Consider the following 20,625-nt stretch of genomic DNA (forward strand, 5'->3'; position numbering starts at 1 on the left):
TGAAACGAAGTCCACGCAATTGTCATTTTATTTGATACGACTCACCTCATAATTAAATACTAATCAGTTCAAGCGATAAATGAACTTGAGAATTCTAGCTAAAAAAAACTTTGGGTCGAAATCCTACACACATGTGCCTTCAGATTTGGGCCCAAACGTGAACCCAATTTCTTAAGTGAGATGACTGTCCAAGGTCATACCCCAGGCGGACTCAGCTGCCCTTGACTTTCGTCAACTGGGCCAGTATCAGGCCCCTAATCTCAGAGTCGACGTTTAAGCCCAAGTCGGCTGGCTACAAATCACTCAAAATTATAAGCAGGGCGAGATCGGACTAACAATTATTTCTGAACCTTAACTAATCAACACAAATTAACTAACTAAATGTCAATTTCTATTTTTACATGTATTAAACAAATCCGCTTATAAAGGGAAACATCCAGTGAACCAAACGAGCAAGCTACTAGGCTCAAGAAGCATGCCCAAGTAGCGGCAGCAGGCCTTTTCTTTGCAAAGGACTTCATTATCCAAGGCTCAATGAGCTCAAAACCTTTAAAGAACAAGGCTGAAGATCCCAGACTCAATATCGAGTCTACGATAAAGCAAAATAATCACAATTACAAGTAAAACACAAATTGATAAGTCTCATCACTAACCAATAACTAGTATACCCAGAAGCTTTGAATATTGTTAACAGTACATGTCCGGAAGTAACTTGTAAAGAAAAAGAAAACTGACCACAACCCAGAACCCATTCAATTAGCTATTTCATGAATCTGAATGTTGTTTAAGCATGACACGTATGCCATGACATTTTATATGAATCATACAGCCAAAGATAGCTCTAATACAGTCCTTTTACTTAAATACATAAGAGGATGTAGGATCCAACTTCTGACTCATTTAGCACACACTACATCAGGTCCAAAATGTTCTGCATCAACTAGATTCAAACAGGACCATATTTAAATCCTAAAGTAAACATGTAACATTTATAGCATGGTCGACTATACATGAGAGAACTTAACTATGAGAAGCATGAAGCAGAAGAGATTCATATACAAAAGAAATAAAGCTAAGCTACGAATCAGTAACTTAAAAATTAAACTTCATCATTCTATTTCCATTTCAATCTTCAATTTGAGTATCACATTGTATGAGTCTCAAGAACATGTACCTGGAATTTGAAAGGAAAAAAGAGGTGAGGAAACAATGGGCATTAGCAAAAGCAAAAACCCAGCAATATCAATGAAACACTAAGCCCCACCACATATCAAAACCAACTTTTGAAATCCCAAAATCAAGCCATCTCCAAACCAGATGTAAGATATGAAGTTTTTCAAAGATTCTAACTGATGGGAAAACTAAAAAAATCCAAGCTGAAACAGAATTTTGATCAGTTTTTCATCAAGGAAAAAGGCTGGAAATCAGTGCAGTTTTTTGAGTTTTTAGCTGTTTGGTTTCTTTTCAAAAAAAAATCTTGGGTCTCTCTTTCTTGCCCTTGAAAGGCCAGAATGATATGCCTTTATAGGCAAGGCCGTAGGGCAACCATCAGATTTCAATTCTTTTAATTTGTCATTTTCTCATTTTTGTTTTTGCTACTTAGTCCCTCATTTAGTGACTTGTCTGCCAAGTAAGGCTCTTTTTCAGCTTCTAGGAAGCTTCCTAGGCAGTTACCAATAGATTCCCTATTTCCCCAAATTACCCCCTTAGAGCCCTTTTTTGCTGCAGCATACCACATGGGTCAAGTTGATCCAAGGCTCAACCCCAAGCCTAGGCTTGTGACCCGAACTGACTTTCCTCTCCTTTGGGCTTTCAAATTAACAGAAAGCCAACCCAATTCAGCAATGCACAATAAACCTAACCCAAAATTCGAACCAACAGGGGTTGCAAACCAACCTAATTAAAGACAGTCGAGCAATTTCAGAACATGCAATCTAAGCTACGAGTGATGATTTTCCTTTCTTTTTTTTTTGGCAATCCATTAGGCAAGCGCCTAGGGCTAGTTTTTTATTAATAAAAGAAAAGAAAAATACAACAATTAGGAAAAGTACAAATAAGGGGGACAATAGCACCGGTATTGTTACCCATATGCCTTGGTTATATAATCACTCCTCTGCGCCTCACATTGCCTTATGATGACAGCCTCATGTAGAGGATTCATGGTGTAGCTGCCGGCAAAGTCTCACGAGGGCATATAATCTCATAGCCGTGTGGATATTTTTCCAAAGGCATAGGACCAAGGCAACACTAACCAGGCTAAACCTTACCTTACTAATCCTATTGCGGCAAAGAAAAGGCCTCACCTACTAACAAGCATGTAAAAAATAAGAACTAGAGAATACCAAATATTCAATGATCATCACAGAGTTTATAACATACTCTGTGATGATATTACAAATGATAATACTTATATAATGATAAAATAGAATGTAGTAGGAATTAAAATCTTGTCCATTCTTTTCCAAACTTGTAAAATCTTCAATTTGTAATTCTTTGTTGTTTTCCTCACCCGTGTTCAAAATGTATTCAAAAATCATCATTTCTTTTTTGAACGGTTGGACCTCGTTGAGGTAGTTGGGGCAGCCTGCTTTTGTTTGGCAAATCTCATTGGAGGTCGCCTAACATTTAAAAAATCACTAACCTTGTCGTCCCAACTATTTTTCCTTGTATAAGTCTTCTTACCTTTGCTGCTATGCATTGGTGATAAATCACCTTGTTTTACTGCATGTGCATGACATTCTTGCAACATTTCATCTTCCTCTCCTTCTTCATAAATGTCCCTTCCAAAGTTTACTGTATTTGGCAAGTTTTGGGTAATATTTTGAGTCAACAGTACATTTGCATCTTGTGCCTTTGTTATGACTGTCTTGTCTTGATGTTGTTGAACCCTTTGCACATTATTTCTAACCTTGCTCGGTTGTACAGTGCTGCAAACTTGAGATGGAGTTAACAAATTAAGAGGCTTAGAAATTACCAATGCGTCCAGAAGCTTTCTATCCTCCAAAGATATAGTTGGAGTGGTTGTAACAATTTGTTGAAGTTCTTGCGCAAATTGAATTTGCTGCTCAGCTGTTGCATTCAACTGTTGCTGCTGTTGTCCAGTCTGATTTATTACTGGAAGAGTACCAGTTGTACTGCTCGACATGGTCTGCTGCTGCCCAGGCGGATTAGCTGTTGTAAATTCTTGCAACCTTGTTCCATTTATCTTTTGTTGCTGCCTAGACTTAGGGATAAAATCAGGAGCTTTAGGATCAAGCTTATTTCCTGATCCTAACTTAGAAGAACTTCCAATATTAGGAAAGGATGGTGCTCCTACTGATAACATCTCATCATCTCCACTACACCTCTCACTTTCATCAGAAGAATCCTCCGCAAAATCAACACCCAAATCTTCTTCATCATCATACTTAGATTGATCATCCCATAACTTAGATTTAATTGACATTGCCCTCACATTTTATTTAGTTAACTCATTGTTGTTTCCTGTGGACAACACCAACTGTCCCTGATCACCACCATGTTTGCCACAAGAGTCCAACGATTGTGATGGTACTTCAAAGATGAAAGTGTTCAATGTAACCCATGGTTGTTTAACCATATTAGTGTTTAGCATCATCTCGTTCTGTGCATGTTTGATTATTTTTTCCACCTGTGGACTGGAGAACTGCAAGGCCGGAGCATTGGAGCTATGTGCATGATTGCCCTTTAGCTCCCTCGCAACTGGCACAAAATCCAAAGGAAAACCAGAATTTTGCTGATTTTTTGTACTGGCTAGAGACCTCTGTTGCATAATTTTTAAATCTGCATTTAGCTCCTTATGCTGAAGATCTTGCTTACCATGTTCATGTGCACAAACCAAGGCGTTAAAAGAGTTAGAAACCTTAAACTCTGCTGCTGCCTCCAGATTTTTATGGTCTAAATATCCTTTTCTGCTAGGTGATCGATGCACTACAGACCAGCCCTTAGCAGGTGATTGTTGCCCATGTTGAGATCCTGCTTCTAACATATTAGTAGAGTTGTTGTTAGCAGATATTCCACCAACTTCACCAGTATCTCGTTTGCCACGAATTCCAGTTACACCATCTCCTTTCTCAAGTTCCTGTCCATTCCTGTTAGCATTACTATGATGAGAGGTTACTTTAGTAACCTGTTTATCCTTGGATTTTCTTTGGTCATTAGGAGATTGCCCAAAACCTTCAACGCCTAATTCAATATCTCTAGCAGCCTCAAAACTAACTGCTTGCACAACTGACTCAAACTTGGTCGTTGTAGCAAATTCTTCACCTACAATTGCTCATTTCTCCGCTGGTTCAAAAAGTGCTACAGCTCGATCCCCAATTGTTTTCGAAGCAGTAGTAGCCATCATACCTGTTGCAGTAACCAAATCATGCTGCTCTACAACACCTTCACGTGCCCTACTTCCCTCACCAATAGTACCATTAGCCATGCTTGCCAAGCTGAGTAATTTCTCCTCATTCTCACCAGCACCTTTGTCAATGTTATCCTTCCCCATGCTATTTCGATCGCTAATAGCATCCTTTGAGACTGGTCGTAAATTACTCTGCCCTACTACAGCTTCATGATGACAAGCGTTAGCAAGAGCTGTATCAATAGGAACCAAAGCAGCAGTAGATATAGCTGTTACATGTGTTGTCTTGATCAAATTTTCAGCGTGTTCATGAGCCCTTTGAGGAGCTCTTAACACCTTTGTAGCATCTATATGGTTAATGTGATCTCCAAGATTTAGATCACCATCATTTAAGTCCCTCCTCTCATTCAAAAACTGACGCAAATCTCCCTTGTATTTCGCACCACCAATTTGTTCTTGACGAGGCTGCTCTTCATCAATCTGAGCATCCTCATCACGATTTTTTTTCTGAAGTCTCCGACACATAGTTTCATCATGGCCTTGATGCTTACAAAAATTACAATACAATGGTAAATTATCGTAAACGATTTCTTGAAAAACCTCCAGTACTTTTCCAGAAATTATATCCACACTTTGCAACCTTACGCGATTAGGATGTTTGTCAAGCAAGTCTAATATCACCTTCACCCTAGCAGTTCTAGGTCTGGACTTAGTTTGTGTTGCCTTATCAATGGCAATTGGTTTTCCTACAGCAGATGCTATAGACAACAATGAAGGCATCGCAAACAAATCTGGTGACAGATTCGGCAACGATATCCAAACCACTGCTTTTGTTGTTTCCTCCTTTGGGTTATAACCAATCGTCCATGGAAATACACGATATTGAAGCTGAACACCCTTATACAGCAGATAATTAACAGAGCGAGCTAAAGCACTTACATAATCATCATAACGATCAAACCTTAGCAGTAATTGTCTTGGTGCGAGTAAACCGATGATACATCGACCTTTAACACCTAAGTGTTTGGGCAGTAAATCTCGTTGCTCATTGAGTTCTGGTGCTCCTGGAGATACTTTCATCACTACTGATTGATGCAAGCCTTCCTCCACAGCAAACTGTTGTCGTTCTTCTAAGGAAAACATTACAGTTGGCTCTCCATTAATGAACTGGACTGGTTTGAGTTTTGGAGTTGTGCGAGGTATGGGGTCTATTTTTGTTGCAATTTGCTGAGCATATGTGGGTTTTATTGGTGGCTCTCCCACAGCCAAAGGCTGGGGAGAGACGACAGCATCCATGGCTGCTCAAAACGTCACCATATCATTGACGTGAAGAACTAAAAATAACAACAAAATCTGGAAAATTCTGCTTGCTACAGTAAATCGCGAAATAGAATTTAAGATCTAGAAAAATAGGTTATGAATTTGAGGATGAAACCAGTTGGGGATTGTTCTCTAAGAGAAGGGGGTTCTTTTAAGACCAATCTTGTGATATTACCTTGCCGGATGCCGGAGTTATGGCCCGGTGAATAGTGACGGAATTACTATTCACCTTCTTCCTAGAGAGGAGGAGGAGGATATCATGCATCACTTACTTTGGTCTCTAAACCTTGGTTGACGCTCTCAGCAAAGTTTCCTTAAGCCAACATGCTAGATTGACATTAAAACTAAACTACTAATTATCAAAAAATTTCATAGCCTAGAATAAAAATCAAATAAGGACAGAAGGATACCGATTAAGAGAAAGAAAACTAAAGGGATGGAAAAGAACCAAATGCACAAACACATGTCGAACAAACTACCTGAAAGAACCAGGAAGAGACGAAGCAGAAAGACGAACAAAAATGCAAAGAAAGAAAAAGAAATTACCAGTTTAGACTTGAAATCGATGGGTAATTTCTGATTTAGTCTTGAAATGGTATAAATCGTCTATTCTTTGTCAAGAACAGAAGAAGAACATCACTTCAAGACGAACCAGGCTTGGAACAAACGGGGAGCTTGGAGAGGTGACCTTGCATGAGGGAATCCGACTTCGACCTTTAGAACTTCAAACCCTAGATATACAATTCGAGAGGCTTTGGAGGGAATTCAAAAGAACTGGATGGGGATTTGAGATGAGGGGAATGAGGTGGTTATAGGGTGTGATTTTGGGACCAATTGGATGAGTTAGGGTTTGGGTTGTTCTCTTCAATTCAAAATTCGAGAGGTTGGGTTGGGATTCGAGGGAGGGGGTTTGGAGATTTGGAAAGAGGAGAAGGAGAGGAATCTATGGTGTAAAAATGGGGTCGATTGGCGCAACGCCGCCGGCGGAGACGATTTCCGGTAGGTAGCTCACGGCGGAGGCGGTGAGGGTTCTCTGAGGGTGTGTGGAGACGACGAGAGGGGGTAGGGGGTCTGGATTCAGACCGTTAAATATTTATGAAGCTTCAGCTCTGAGCCGTTTGATCAAGGGGAGATCAACAGCTTAGATTCCACAATCCAAAACGGTGTCGTTTGATTTATTGACTGGCTGGACCAGGTATTGTGGCGGATCTGGGCTGCAATTGGGTGGGTATGGGGTATTTGGTTTGGGCTTAGGAAATTAGGTTTAAAGGAAGCCCAATTATCTGATTTCTTCAATTCCTTTTTCCCTTTTCTTTTTCAATTCATCTTTCTTCAAAATTCTTTTCTTTTCTCTCTTTTTTTTCAAAATTAAAATTAAAACCTAAATTAAATCCTAAAACTAAATTAATCTATCAAAAATACTAATTGATTTTAAATAATAATTAACACAACCAATTAAAAACCAAATTTAAATAAAACTACCTAATTTACCAATTAATCTAAGAAATATAAAATTAAATCCTAAATGCAAATGCAATATATTTTTTGTATATTTTTTCATGAATTAAATAAACGGTGCACAGACAAATGCAAACAATTAAGAAAATTCCACAAAAATTTCCAAAAATGGTAAATGATTAAATGAAAAATCTATTTCTTTTGGATTCTGTAGGAGTAATTCATATAGGGCAAAAATCACGTGCTCACATGTGCTATGGGTGAATCACTCGTATTTGGCTATGTTGTACCTATGAATTAAGCTTCGAAGTTGATTGGTTTGAGGGCCTGGTTCCCAGGTTTATTTGGGCCTAATGAAGGCTCCCTATAGTATATTTGTATTACTGTTATGTAATTCATTCATTATCTGGTCCGTAATAACATTGTAATAAATCGATTTTGTGGTATTTAGTAAAATCGAGGGGATTTCTTATTTCCTTTTGTTAAACTGGGTAGAAATCCTGCCTATAGGGATTCATATATGCTATTAATTCTGCTCATTTGTCAAAACTGTTAAGTTCTGCAATGTGTCTTAGAAACCCTGCCTATAGGACTTTCATTGGTGATGCCGATTCTGCTTAAACTCATATAAGTTTTATATGGTGTGTTCATTAGAAATCCTTCCTATAGGACGCATCAATATGTGTTAGCAATCATGCCTATAGGACCCCAATGTTTGATTCAATTGTTTGTTGGTAATATGTACAATTTCTGCCTTTGTGCTACTTAATAGATATCATGCCTATAGGAATTAAATCAGTTTCAAACCTAGAGATCATGCCTATAGGATTTAAGTAGGTTCAGTAATTAGAAAGCATGCCTATAGGATTACAGGGAAATACAAGGCTATGAAACATGTCTATGAAGCTAAAATCAGTGTGCATCTAGAAATCATGCCTATAGGGTTAAAACCAGTTCGACATTAGATATCATGCCTATAGGATTCTACTAATTGGTTCTGAATACAATTGCCACTGTGAATCACTTAGACAATATGCCTATAGGACTTAATAATAACTCTGGATTCTGTAAGCGTGATGCATTACTGTCTGAAGTACCTAGACGATATTCATTAAAATCAGTAGGCAAATAATAGGTCCTAATATTCACCTTAATGAAACTGATTATGTATATTGTTGTTGGCTTGTCTTCCCACATAGATATCCCATCTATAGGATTCTGCGATTAATAAAACCTGCTAATCAATTGCGTGCATTTGCTGTTTATTTGTGGAGGTTAACATGAGCCCGTATTTGCTCTTTATCTGAAAGTCCTAATTGTTTTTCTTGTCATCTAGTCTTTTACATTTTGGAGCAACCTAGGCTTAGTCTAGAACTATCCTTATAGTGGTCCTAATACCTCCAGGGCCATAGGTAAGGTATGGATAGTGCACGCATAGGAATCAAGCTAGAATCAATTAGAGCGCTTTAGGTAACAACTTAAAGATAGTAATCGGGTAGCAGGAGATGATAGTATGTGCCCGCTGAATAATATGAGTAACATCCCGACTTGAGGGAGTTATGAAATATTATTTATGTTGCATGGGGTGATCTTTTAGTCTAAAAAATTTAGGACCCTCCATCCTTATTAAATAATTCTCTCGCTTCCTTAGACTAATTCATAATTGAGTTCGGCCCGGACCCACCGTTGTGGACCTCAAGGGGTACCTAACACCCTCCTCTCAAGGTAATTTTAAGCCCTTACTCGATCTCTGGCGATGCAAACTGGTATAATATGAGTTATCTGCTCTAAGTGTCCTAACACACCTTAATCCATTAGGTGGCGACTCTAACCAATTCCTTTTACCTACCCTCTCAAAGGAGTTGTCAAAATGTCAAAACCCGATTTCGCGAGAAAAAGGAGGCGCGACAGCATGGCAACTCCGCTGGGGAAAATCTTTAGGCTCTTACCATTACGAACTTGATTTGCATGAATTAGTCTCTCTCGATAAGCGTACTTTTGTTATTTTGCTATCCCTCTCTTGTTTTCCTTTTATTGCTACATGCACATTCTTTTCCTATTTCCCCTTTATATGAATTCACATGCAACTCTTCGTTTAATTCGATTACAACGTGTGTTTCCTCTTATTTTCTAATCATGTTCCCGAGTTTCAAATTTGCTATATCATGTCTCCCCCAATCCTTACCCCTTTTATTTGCTTTATTACAATTCCTTCATTTCGTGAACTAACTTCTTCCCTGTTTTTCTTTCCTTCATGTCTTTACAGTCATTCAATACTGCATTTATTTTTAAACATGTGAAAATACTTGACAATGTGTTATTTTTTGCATAATACATGCTCAACATCATATTTCACTCGTGTGTTCTAATACCATAGCTGCACTTGGTGAGTGTCAGCGCTCTTCCTAAAATCACCCTTTAAATTTAAAAAGGCTTATTTGCGGTAAAACTAGTCGATCAGCGGTGCAATTGACGGTTCCGTGCCTTTCCCTCTCAAGCTGTCCACTTGAGGGTACTAGTCTACACTTCTATAGAAACATTACTCTGATAATAATTGTACATGCATCATGATCACACCTAGCCTGGGTTAATATGGTGTCCGCATAATAACCCTCTAAGAAAAACCTCGTCCAAAGTCCACTGGGATTTCCATAATCCCAACGGGCGCAACCACGATATGTGCATTATTTGGAGAGATAAATGCCGACATGCTAATCGTTAATGTGTAAGTAGTCGATCCGAAGGGGGAAAGGGTCTAACTCTGTTTATATTTTTTGCAGAAAATGAGGCACGAAGTCCCCAGGTTCAGCATGGTCCGCAATATACCACCGGGAAAACCTTTCGCCAAGCGACAAAAATCACGTAAAAAGGGTTCTTGGAAACTTACCCTCCTTGTTGGACATCCAGCCAAAAAACATGCTGATCGAGGCTACTACTATGTTCTGGGACAAAAAGGGTTGTATTCCATTTTGGCAATATAGAAATATCCCCTTTTGGAGGAAATAGGATGATTCGCTGGATTACCATGGGATAGTCCCAGTTTACTAGTACCAGAAAATCGCACTACTAGGGTTTTTTTGAAGATGATGGGTCTGAGAAATAATGATGACTTGGCATGCCTAAAGAAGTCCTACATACCCTTCGACTTCCTCTATGAACGATACGGACATAGCAAATCTTACTGTATCTTTCATGACGAATTCTCCATCACTTCCCTGGGTTGGATTCATCGTAGAGTTTTTGTATCCATCGTCTGTTTTAATGGAGGGAATCGAGGGACAAACATATACTATTATTCCGATAATTATAGCAGAAATATACCGGGCTTTGGATCGTTGCTAGAAAGGGTTCAAACATTTTGAGGGTTGCAACTTGCTGCTGCAGATTTGGTTGTTTGAACATCTTCAGAGAGGCCAATACCACCAAGAGTTTCCACGGAGGCCGTGGAATGATCACATAGTTTTCCATCATCCGAAAAGAATGACCTTTATCCCAGACAGGTTTGCACGGCCAGAGAATGCTACAGAATGGGCACAGTTTTTCAGCAATTTGACCGAGGACAAGGTTCATTGGATGTTCGAGTAGTTCCCTACTAGCGAATTTATCATCAGATCCAAGGATGTTCCGCATCTGGTGCTAATTGGATTAAGGGGCATACATCCTTATGTTCCTATCAGGTTCATGAGACAAGCTGGTAGAAAACAAGTCATATCGCGAGTCTCTAAAATGAGTCATTACAAAGCAAATTTTCAGGATGATGTCATTCCATACAAATGTGAGGCCCAGCACATGTGGCATGTGAAGATTATCGTGGAAAAGGATACCATCAAGCTAGATCAATATCACGCAGGTCATATGTACTTCTATCCATCATGGTTAGAAGATCACGTAGCAGGAATAGTCGAGCCAGGGGTTGGTCAAGGAACCAGGGTCATAGATGAGGCTGCTGAAGCACAGGTGAAGTATGAGAGACTATGCAAAAGAGTCTGAAGCCAGGCATTTGGAACAACACAAGTTAGATATGGAGTCAATTAACGAGTGGAGGGAAATGGCTACAAAGTCAACAGAAAGGTTAGAATATTTGGAGCAGGGTCTAATGGAACTAGAAGGGAAGGGGAGGAAAAGGGTCGTAGACTGTCAGAATGCAGAAGGCAACGAAGGAGGACACCTAGCAAGGGCGTACCAACTACTGGACATGCAAGACCTGGGGAATCTAATTGACAGAGCCAAGAGGGTCAAATATTGAGAAGGTCCCTCTAGGACCAAGTAGATTAGGTTTATCTATTTTGAGTCATTTTGGAATTCGAATGTGATAAGGCAGATACCATTAGTAACTCATTTATTTGTTGTCGTATTTAGGTTCGTATTATTTATTACATTAATGAAATGAGGTATTTATCTGCATTAAATCTCTCCAAGTATACTTGTTGCTAGGCTTACCTCGGGCATCACGAGGTTCCCCAAATTAGGACACGAATTTACATTCCTACAATACCTGTTTAAATACTACAAATACTTTTTAGAATCCTTACTGACTTGTTTACCTTTTTGCATTTTTCTTTATTTTGATTATTCCCCTCCCCTAAGGTTGGTTCGCGCATACTGGCTTCGTCAACATATCACACCAGATCTAGAGGCCATCCACCTCCTCCTCCTCCAAGTAATCTGAAAAGAAAGGGAAAGGCCAAGATGGATGATATGAATGGTATCCAGAAAGAAAATGTTGCACACGTGGAAAATGTTGAAACTTCAGATGGTTGGAGTACTCCAGCCCAGAATGATTTGGTCCTACAGTTGGAACAGAAAATACTAGAATTGCAAGGGGAACTTGAGCAGGTCTGCAACTTGGCAAACCTCTCCCTCACCCTAAACGTCCCAGATCTTAACCAGCAAAATGCTCAAAACACCAAACCAACGTCCGCAAAATCCTCTTGCACCCCAGCAATACGCAACACCTCCCCAAAATCCTAATCCTCCACCAGTACCGACTCATCCTCAACACCAGCATCTCCCGACTCAATACCCACAAACCACTTACCATACTCCTCAAAATACCCCACAACCTATCCCTGATCCGCAAAATTCAACTAATGATCACCACTACACTCCAACCCCCGACACCCACCAAAATAATCCCATATACATGGAAACCTTACCCCACTCTAATCAACCAATCTAATACACTCCAGAATCCGCCGAGAAGGACCTGCTCATTAAGAATATGGCGGAGGAGCTCAAGAAGCTCACAAGCCACGTCCAGGGTGTTGAAGGAGGCAAAGGAATTGAGGGTCTGAATTACGAGGATCTATGCATTCAGCCAGATGTAGAACTGTCGGAGAGTTACAAACCTCCTAAGTTCGAGATGTTTGATGGAACGGGTGACCTGAAGGTGCATTTGAGGACATACTGTGATAAGCTCATGGGAGTTGGGAAAGATGAAAGAATTTGCATGAAATTATTCATGAGGAGTCTCACTGGAGACACCATATCTTGGTATATCAGTCAAAATCCCAAGAAGTGGGTTAATTTGGTAAGCATGGCATCGGACTTCATGGACCGATTCAGGTTTAATATAGAGAATGCATTGGATGTCTTCTACATACAGAACCTCAAAAAGAAACCAATGGAAACTTTTTGCGAGTATTCTACTCGATGGAGGTCAAAAACTGCAAAGGTCAGGCCGGCACTAGAAGAAGAGCAGATGAACAAATTCTTTGTCAGGGCCAAGGATCCACAATACTATGAAAGCTTAATGGTTATCGAAAATCAAAAATTCTCCAACATCATCAAACTCGGGGAAAGGATTGAAGAAGGGATCAAGAGTGGGATAGTAACCAATTTTGAGGCATTGCAGGCTATGAACAAAGCATTACAGTCAGGGGGTATATCAAAGAAGAAAGAAGTAGGGGCAGTGATGGTGGCCCAAGGTCCAAAATCTCCACTCACATACCAAACACCTCCACCCACATACCAACCTTCACCTCCCAGATATCCTCAATCCGCTACCACCTACCACTCTTATAACACCTAGCCAGCCTATTACCATTCACCACCAACCCATCAAAACTATCAAAAACCCAGACCCAATTTCGATCGCAGGCCGCCCAGACAATACACCCCTATTGCTGAGCCCATCGACCAGCTATATGAAAGATTGAAGGCTGCCAGATATGTCCCCCTTATTCCCGTTGTCGTTATAGAAAACTCCTCCCAATGGGTCAACCCGAACAAAACAAGTGCGTACCATTCCAGCATGAAGGGGCATACTATTAATGAATGCCGCACTCTGAAAGACAAGATTCAGACCCTGATTAATACCAAAGTCATACAAGCAAAGGAAGTTACACCCAATGTCCGCAACAATCCCCTCCCAGATCATAGGGGTGAAGCAGTAAATGTGATAGAAACTTATGAAGAATGGGATCCTGAAGGGTCAATTGGGCTTATTCGGGAAGGTGACGACTCTAAGAAACCTGCAGTCACACTCACTCCTATTGTGGTACAGATACAGCCACCGGTCAAAGTTGAAGTAGCTGCATCAGCTCTGTTTGAAATCAAAGTGACAGCACATGCGACTACACCAACTCCATTTGAAGTAGAAGTAGCGACACCCTTCACTCTGACGGTAGCATCCACACCACCCTTCAATTCCAACGCCATACCTTGGTATTATGTTGCCGAAGCTAGGAGAAAAGGAAAAGAAAAAATGGAAGAGTCTGGTGCAACACAGGGGATGACCAGAACTGGAAAAATCTATACACCCAAAAATTTGGGAGGAACAAGCAAGGAAGCTACAGCCAAACAACCCATCATTGAAACTGGTCTAGATGATCTTTGGAGGAAAGTACAGGCAAGAGAATACTCTGTCGTTAATCATTTGAACAAAACTCCCGCCTAGATATCCATTCTATCACTACTACAGAATTCTGAGACGCATAGAAATGCTCTAATGAAGGTGTTGAATGAAGTGTACGTGCCCAACAACATCACCAGTGGAGAGATGGCCAACATGGTAGGGCAAGTACTGGAAAGCCACAAGATCACCTTTCACGAAGATGAACTACCACCTAAAGGACTAAGTCACAACAGGGCACTGCATATCACAGTACAGTTTGAGGACAAATTCATAGTCAGAGTCCTAATAGATGGGGGTTCTAGCCTCAACATTTGTCCGTTGACTACTCTAAAAAGGTTGGATAAAGATTTCCATAAGATATGAGCAGGGAGTATGAATGTGAAAGCATTTGATGGGTCTCAAAGGGCCACAATTTGGGAAATTAACCTTTGTTTGCAGATGGGCCCGACTTGGTTTGATATTGAGTTTCAGGTATTCGACATATCTGCTACGTATAATCTTTTACTGGGACAGCCTTGGATACATGCTGCTGGAGCTGTGGATTCTACACTACACCAGGCCGTGAAGTTCTAATGGAACCATTAGGAGGTAATCATTCATGGTGACTGAAGTAATCCCATTTACACCAGTTAAACTATCCTGGTTGTCGAGAATAGAAGAAAGTTGGGTGGAGAGCTTATCATCGCATCGAGAGTGTCAATGCAATTGAGAAAGATAAATAGTGGAGCAGCAAAATAGAAAGCATACTGGCATTGTCAGGGTATGAACCCGGCAAAGGGCTTGGGAAGAAACTCCAGGGCATTACCAAACCAATATAGTTGAAATGTCATGGTACAACTTTTGGGCTCGGATATCTGTATACATGGAAAGTATGATGATTGGTCGCCACAATGGCGTGGTACCTATTACCCTCTTGAACAGCCAATGACGTATCTAAGTCAGACCTTTCATCAGGCCGATACAATATGGGGATCTGAAGAAGAGGAAGCTTTGGCTGGGCTAAGGAACCTGTTTCTAGAAGATGAATATATGGATAGCAAAGTGATAGTTGAGGAGGAAAAGGAAGAAGGCCTTACCATTCATACGGTGGAGAGGGGAGTTTTCTCAAGAACTGGACTGCCACACCATCAAAGATCAGACGAATCCTGGGGTAGCATAGCTACTAATGTTATTTGAAAAAACAAGTCTTTTTAAGCATTTAGTTTTGAAAATACCTTTCTTTTAGTATTTTGTTTTGGAAAATATTGTTTGAAGTCATCTAGACAATATTTTGTTTAACGTTTCAGCATTTACCAAATAATTTGATGTTTTATTATCGTTTTCTTTCATATTTTTCTTCTACAACATTACTATTTATTACCTTGATGAACCAACGACTGTGATATGTAATGAGACAACGCAACATATGGATAGTGATTCGGAAGAAGAAGATGAGATACCTGAGGAAGTTGTCAGAGAAGTTGAGAAGTTTGAGAATAAGCCTAAGTCCAACCTGGACGAAACCGAGACAATCAATTTAGGAGATTCTGAAATCACCAAAGAAACTCGCATAAGTATTCACCTGTCACCGTCAGAGAAGGAAGAATATACTCGTTTCTTGAAAGAATATGAGGATATTTTTGCGTGGTCATATGATGACATAACCGGTCTGAGCACATCCATAGTGTCTCATAAGTTGCCTACCAATCCAATGTGTCCTCCGGTGAAGCAGAAACTCAGAAAGTTTAAACCAGACATGAGCCAAAAAATCAAGGAGGAAGTCGCTAAGCAGATCAAAGCCAAAGTCCTCAGGGTAGTTGAGTACCCAACCTGGTTAGCCAACATTGTACCAGTTTCAAAGAAAGATGGAAAAGTCAGGGTGTGTATTAACTATCGGGATTTAAACATAGCAAGTCCCAAGGACGATTTTCCGCTGCCAAATATACACATTCTGATCAACAATTGCACCAAACATGAACTCCAATCCTTTGTAGATTGCTTTGCGGGTTATCACCAGATCTGGATGGATGAATAAGACACAGAGAAAATAGCTTTCATTACACCACGGGGAGTGTATTGCTATAAAATGATGTCATTCGGTCTGAAGATTGCTGGGGCGACCTATATGAAGGTCATGATGACCATCTTTCATGATATGATATACAAGGAAATAGAGGTATATGTTGACGACGTCATCATCAAATCCAAGAAAGCAACAGATCACATAGCAGACTTGAAGAAGTTCTTTGACAGGCTAAAAAAGTACAATTTAAAACTGAACCCCGCAAAATGTGCATTCGGGGTTCATGCCGGAAAATTGTTGGGGTTCATCGTCAACCACCGAGGAATCGAGTTGGACCCATCAAAGGTTAAAGATATCTAAGCGTTACCACCACTGAAGATCAAGAAGGACGTCATGAGTTTCCTGGGACGCCTCAATTACATCAGCCGCTTCATAGCATAGTCTACAGTAATATGTGAACCAATCTTCAAAATGTTGAAGAAGGATGTTGCAACCAGTTGGACCGAGGATTGTCAGAAGGCTTTTGACAAAATCAAGGAATACTTGTCCACACAGCCAGTCCTAGTCCCGTCGGAACCTGGGAGACCTTTGCTACTCTATTTGTTTGTACTAGATGGGGCTTTCAGTTGTGTTTTCGGACAACATGATGAGACAGGAAGAAAGGAGCAAGCCATATATTACTTGAGTAAGAAGTTCACACCTTATGAAGAACGATACTCTCTGCTAGAACGCACTTGTTGTGCTTTGACATGGACAGCTCAGAAATTGAGGCATTACTTCTGTGCCTATACCACATACCTCATATCAAGGATTGATCCTCTGAAGTATATCTTTCAGAAGCCTATGCCTACCGGGAAGTTGGCCAAGTGGCAAATATTGCTAAGTGAGTTCGATATCATCTATTTAACTCAGAAGGCAGTCAAAGGACAAGCGTTGGCAGACCATCTTGCTGAAAATCCTGTAGGAGGAGAATACGAACCACTAAAAATGTATTTTCCTGACGAAGAAGTGTCATTCGTAGAAGAGGACATTGTTGAAGCCTACGACGGTTGGAGAATATTTTTTGACGGAGCTGCAAACTTCAAAAGAGTGGGTATTGGAGCAGTTTTGGTGTCAGAGACAGGTCAACATTATCCGGTATCCGCAGAGCTTAGGTTTCCATGCACCAACAACATGGCAGAATATGAGGCTTGCATCATGGGGCTCAATTTGGCCATCCACATGAATATACAAGAGTTGTTGGTAATTGGTGATTTGGATCTTTTGGTGCATCAAGTTAAAGGAGAATGGGCTACGAAAAACATCAAGATACTACCATACTTGTATAGTGTCCAAGAACTGATAAAGAGGTTCGCAAAAATAGAATTCAAACATGTTCCAAGAATCCAGAACGAGTTCACAGACGCACTGGCTACTTTGTCTTCCATGATACAGCATCTGGATAAGAATTTCATCGATCCCATTCCAGTAAGGATCCATAGTCAACCAGCTTAATGGGCTCATGTTGAAGAAGAAACGGACGGAAATCCATGGTTCCACGACATCAAGGAATATTTGGCGAAAGGAGAATACCCAGAGTAAGCAAACCATACTCAGAAACACACACTGTGTAGGTTGTCCAATCATTTCTTCTAAAGCTGAGGAATTTTGTATAGGAGAACGCCTGATCTAGGACTATTAAAGTGTGTTGACGCCAAAGAAGCTTCCAAATTGCTCGAGGAAATACATATCGGGACTTGCAGTCCATATATGAACGGTTTTGCTCTAGCCAAGAAGATACTCAGAACCGGATACTTTTGGATGACTATGGAAACAGATTGCATCTGGTATGTCCAGAAATGCCACCAATGCCAGATACATGCAGATATGAAACGAGTGCCGCCGAACAAACTTAATGCAACAAGTGCACCTTGGCCTTTTGCTGCCTAGGGAATGGATATCATTGGTCCGATCGAATCCACTGCTTCAAACGGGCACAGGTTCATTTTAGTGGCCATCGATTACTTTACAAAATGGGTAGAGGCTACATTTTACAAAGTTGTAACCAAGAAAGTTGTCAGAGATTTTGTCAGGGATCGTATTGTTTGTCGATTCGGGGTTCTTGAGTCCATCATCACTGACAATGCCGCCAATCTCGACAGTGATTTGATGAAAGCCATGTGTGAAACCTTCAAAATCAAGCACAAAAACTCCACAGCTTACAGGCCTCAAATGAACGGAGTCGTGGAAGCTTCCAACAAGAACATCAAGAAGATACTAAGGAAAATGGTAGAGAATCACAAGCAATGGAACGAGAAGTTACCATTTGCCTTATTGGGATATCGTACCACAATCCACACATCAATCGGGGCAACTCCCTATTTGCTGGTTTATGGTATCGAAGTTGTCATTCCCTCCGAGGTAGAAATTCCTTCTTTAAGGATCATACAAGAAGCCGAACTCAGTGATGCAAAATGGATAAGGAGCGTCTATGAGCAATTAGCCCTCAGTTCCTTCCGAATTACCCTCAAGGTGACACTTCTCCTTGCCAGAACATCATGATACTTACCCAAAGCTCGCCACAAGAGATCCTAGTCATATACAAATCCGAAAAATTCTCAATTGCCACATATAAATCTTGAATCCATTAGAACCCTTTCAAGAGTCATTCACTCTACTCAAATCTCAATTGCACCACCCAAGGGGGTCGAACGACCTGTGCCCCATTAGCACAACAACACCCAAAGAAGTAACCCCGCCTTAACCCAACCGAGTAAATTCCTACTCCATACATACTACATCTATCACGAATAACAACTCAAATTATTCCATGATTTCCATATACCTTTAAAGTGTAATATAACTCGTATCCAGAAATTCCCTTACTCGAGTCATCCTCGATCTCAACCTCTGCAAGTCATAACTCACTCGCAAATATTCCTCAAACCAAAACCAGTACAACACATAACTATGCAATCAAATCGTTGATAGCAGACTCTCACACTTGGCTCAAAGCCATAGAACAAAACACTCCACAACTCATAATACCCATACTCTACTACTGTCATAATCCTGCACCGAAATTCAACTCAATCCTTTATAAGCTTGCATAACACAAACCATACAATACTTCAAATCATCTGTTAAGCTCGTATTCATACTCGTGATGATCAGGTCAACTATTACAATCGACCAAACTCAAATCGTACAAATATAACCCACTGATAGGAAAGAAAGCCTCCATAAAACACCATAAGGATCACACATCCGTATATTGCCCCGCAGGTGATAACCCACCTATTTAGCCTCAAAGTGACATCTCTCTATACCCTTTCATAGCCACAACGATTACGCAATCACTTAATCTTCCTATGTCTGAACTCATCAACAAGACAAGAAAATCTACTTCGTTCCACAAATGAAATAACATGAAAGAATCTCTCAAAAATCTTCATAACTCAAGACTGTATGACACATCCATAGAAATCAAGCACCCAATAGTCCTTTTAACATCCTAAGCAAACTCGTTCTCACATCCAAACCATCTAAACACATCTCTAAGTCACATCATACTCATCATGTAGCCATCCAGCCACTCATCGAGCCACAAATTCCACTCATAGTGACACTACCATACATATAAGTCCAAAAGCACGTGCTCACATAACTGAAATCCCCGTACTCAAGCTACAGTCAAAAATCGACCTCAAATCCTCCAGACTAGCCCATCATCAGCACAGAAAAATCACATCCTGCACCTCATCCATGGAATCACAAGTCGTCGATGTAACATTGATATCAAGCGCTCACATGTGCATTCGAGTGTGTGAAAGGAATTCAAAGAGTTATGCTTGAAGCTGAATCAATGTCGCATGATAAGGAAAGAAAGATGGGAAGTGTATCCTAAATACCATGTAACCTCTCAAGGAATGGTATGGACATCATCAGATCGATCCGCAAAACTCTACTAGACACTTGCTCATGGCTTGTAGAACCTATGAACCTAGAGCTTTGATACCAACTTGTCACGCCCAAAAATCCAACTAGTTGTGATGGCACCTAACCCAACCCACTAGGTAAGCCACTTAACGACTATCCAAATTAATGAGATTTATCAAGAAAAAAATGATAATACAATTGCTTTTATACAAAACTTTCCCAAGGATTGGTAGTACAAATCATGAGCTTCTAAGATTTAGAGTTTACAAAGCTAGGGTAAAATAAATACATCATCTATCCGAATTATACATAAACAGATTTTTCATAAGTCTAGAGCTACTATGAACAAGAGGCAGCTATAACCGGAATGCAGGTAAGTCTTCAATGCTAGCTCCTATCATACACAGCAACATCATCATCTAAATCTGCACGCAAGGTGTAGAAGTGTAGTATAAGTACAACTGACCCCATATACTCAATAAGTAACAAACGTAACCTTAGGTTGAAAGTAGTGACGATCTGGAACAAAGGTCGAAGTCCAACACCAATAGCTAACAACAGTTCATAACAACATAATAAAAGTGATAAAAGAAGTAACTCCGAGATATAATGCTCAGCTCATTCACAGTTCTAGAAAATAGGCATGTTTTTCAAGTATATCAGTGAAAACCTATTTCTTTTACCGAAATCACCAAAATATGA

General features: G+C 40.2%; 1 protein-coding gene across 1 annotated transcript; it reads left to right on the forward strand.

Annotated features, from left to right (window-relative positions):
• Positions 1-12,368: 12,368 nt before the first annotated feature.
• LOC138868591 (uncharacterized) lies at positions 12,369-14,045 on the forward strand. The gene is made up of 2 exons (XM_070146151.1): positions 12,369-13,074; positions 13,348-14,045. The coding sequence occupies exons 1-2, from the start codon at positions 12,369-12,371 to the stop codon at positions 14,043-14,045; spliced, it is 1,404 nt and encodes a 467-aa protein (XP_070002252.1).
• Positions 14,046-20,625: the final 6,580 nt, after the last annotated feature.

This window comes from Nicotiana sylvestris, chromosome 5, assembly GCF_000393655.2.
Source record: "Nicotiana sylvestris chromosome 5, ASM39365v2, whole genome shotgun sequence".
In the NCBI taxonomy this organism is placed as follows: domain Eukaryota; kingdom Viridiplantae; phylum Streptophyta; class Magnoliopsida; order Solanales; family Solanaceae; genus Nicotiana; species Nicotiana sylvestris.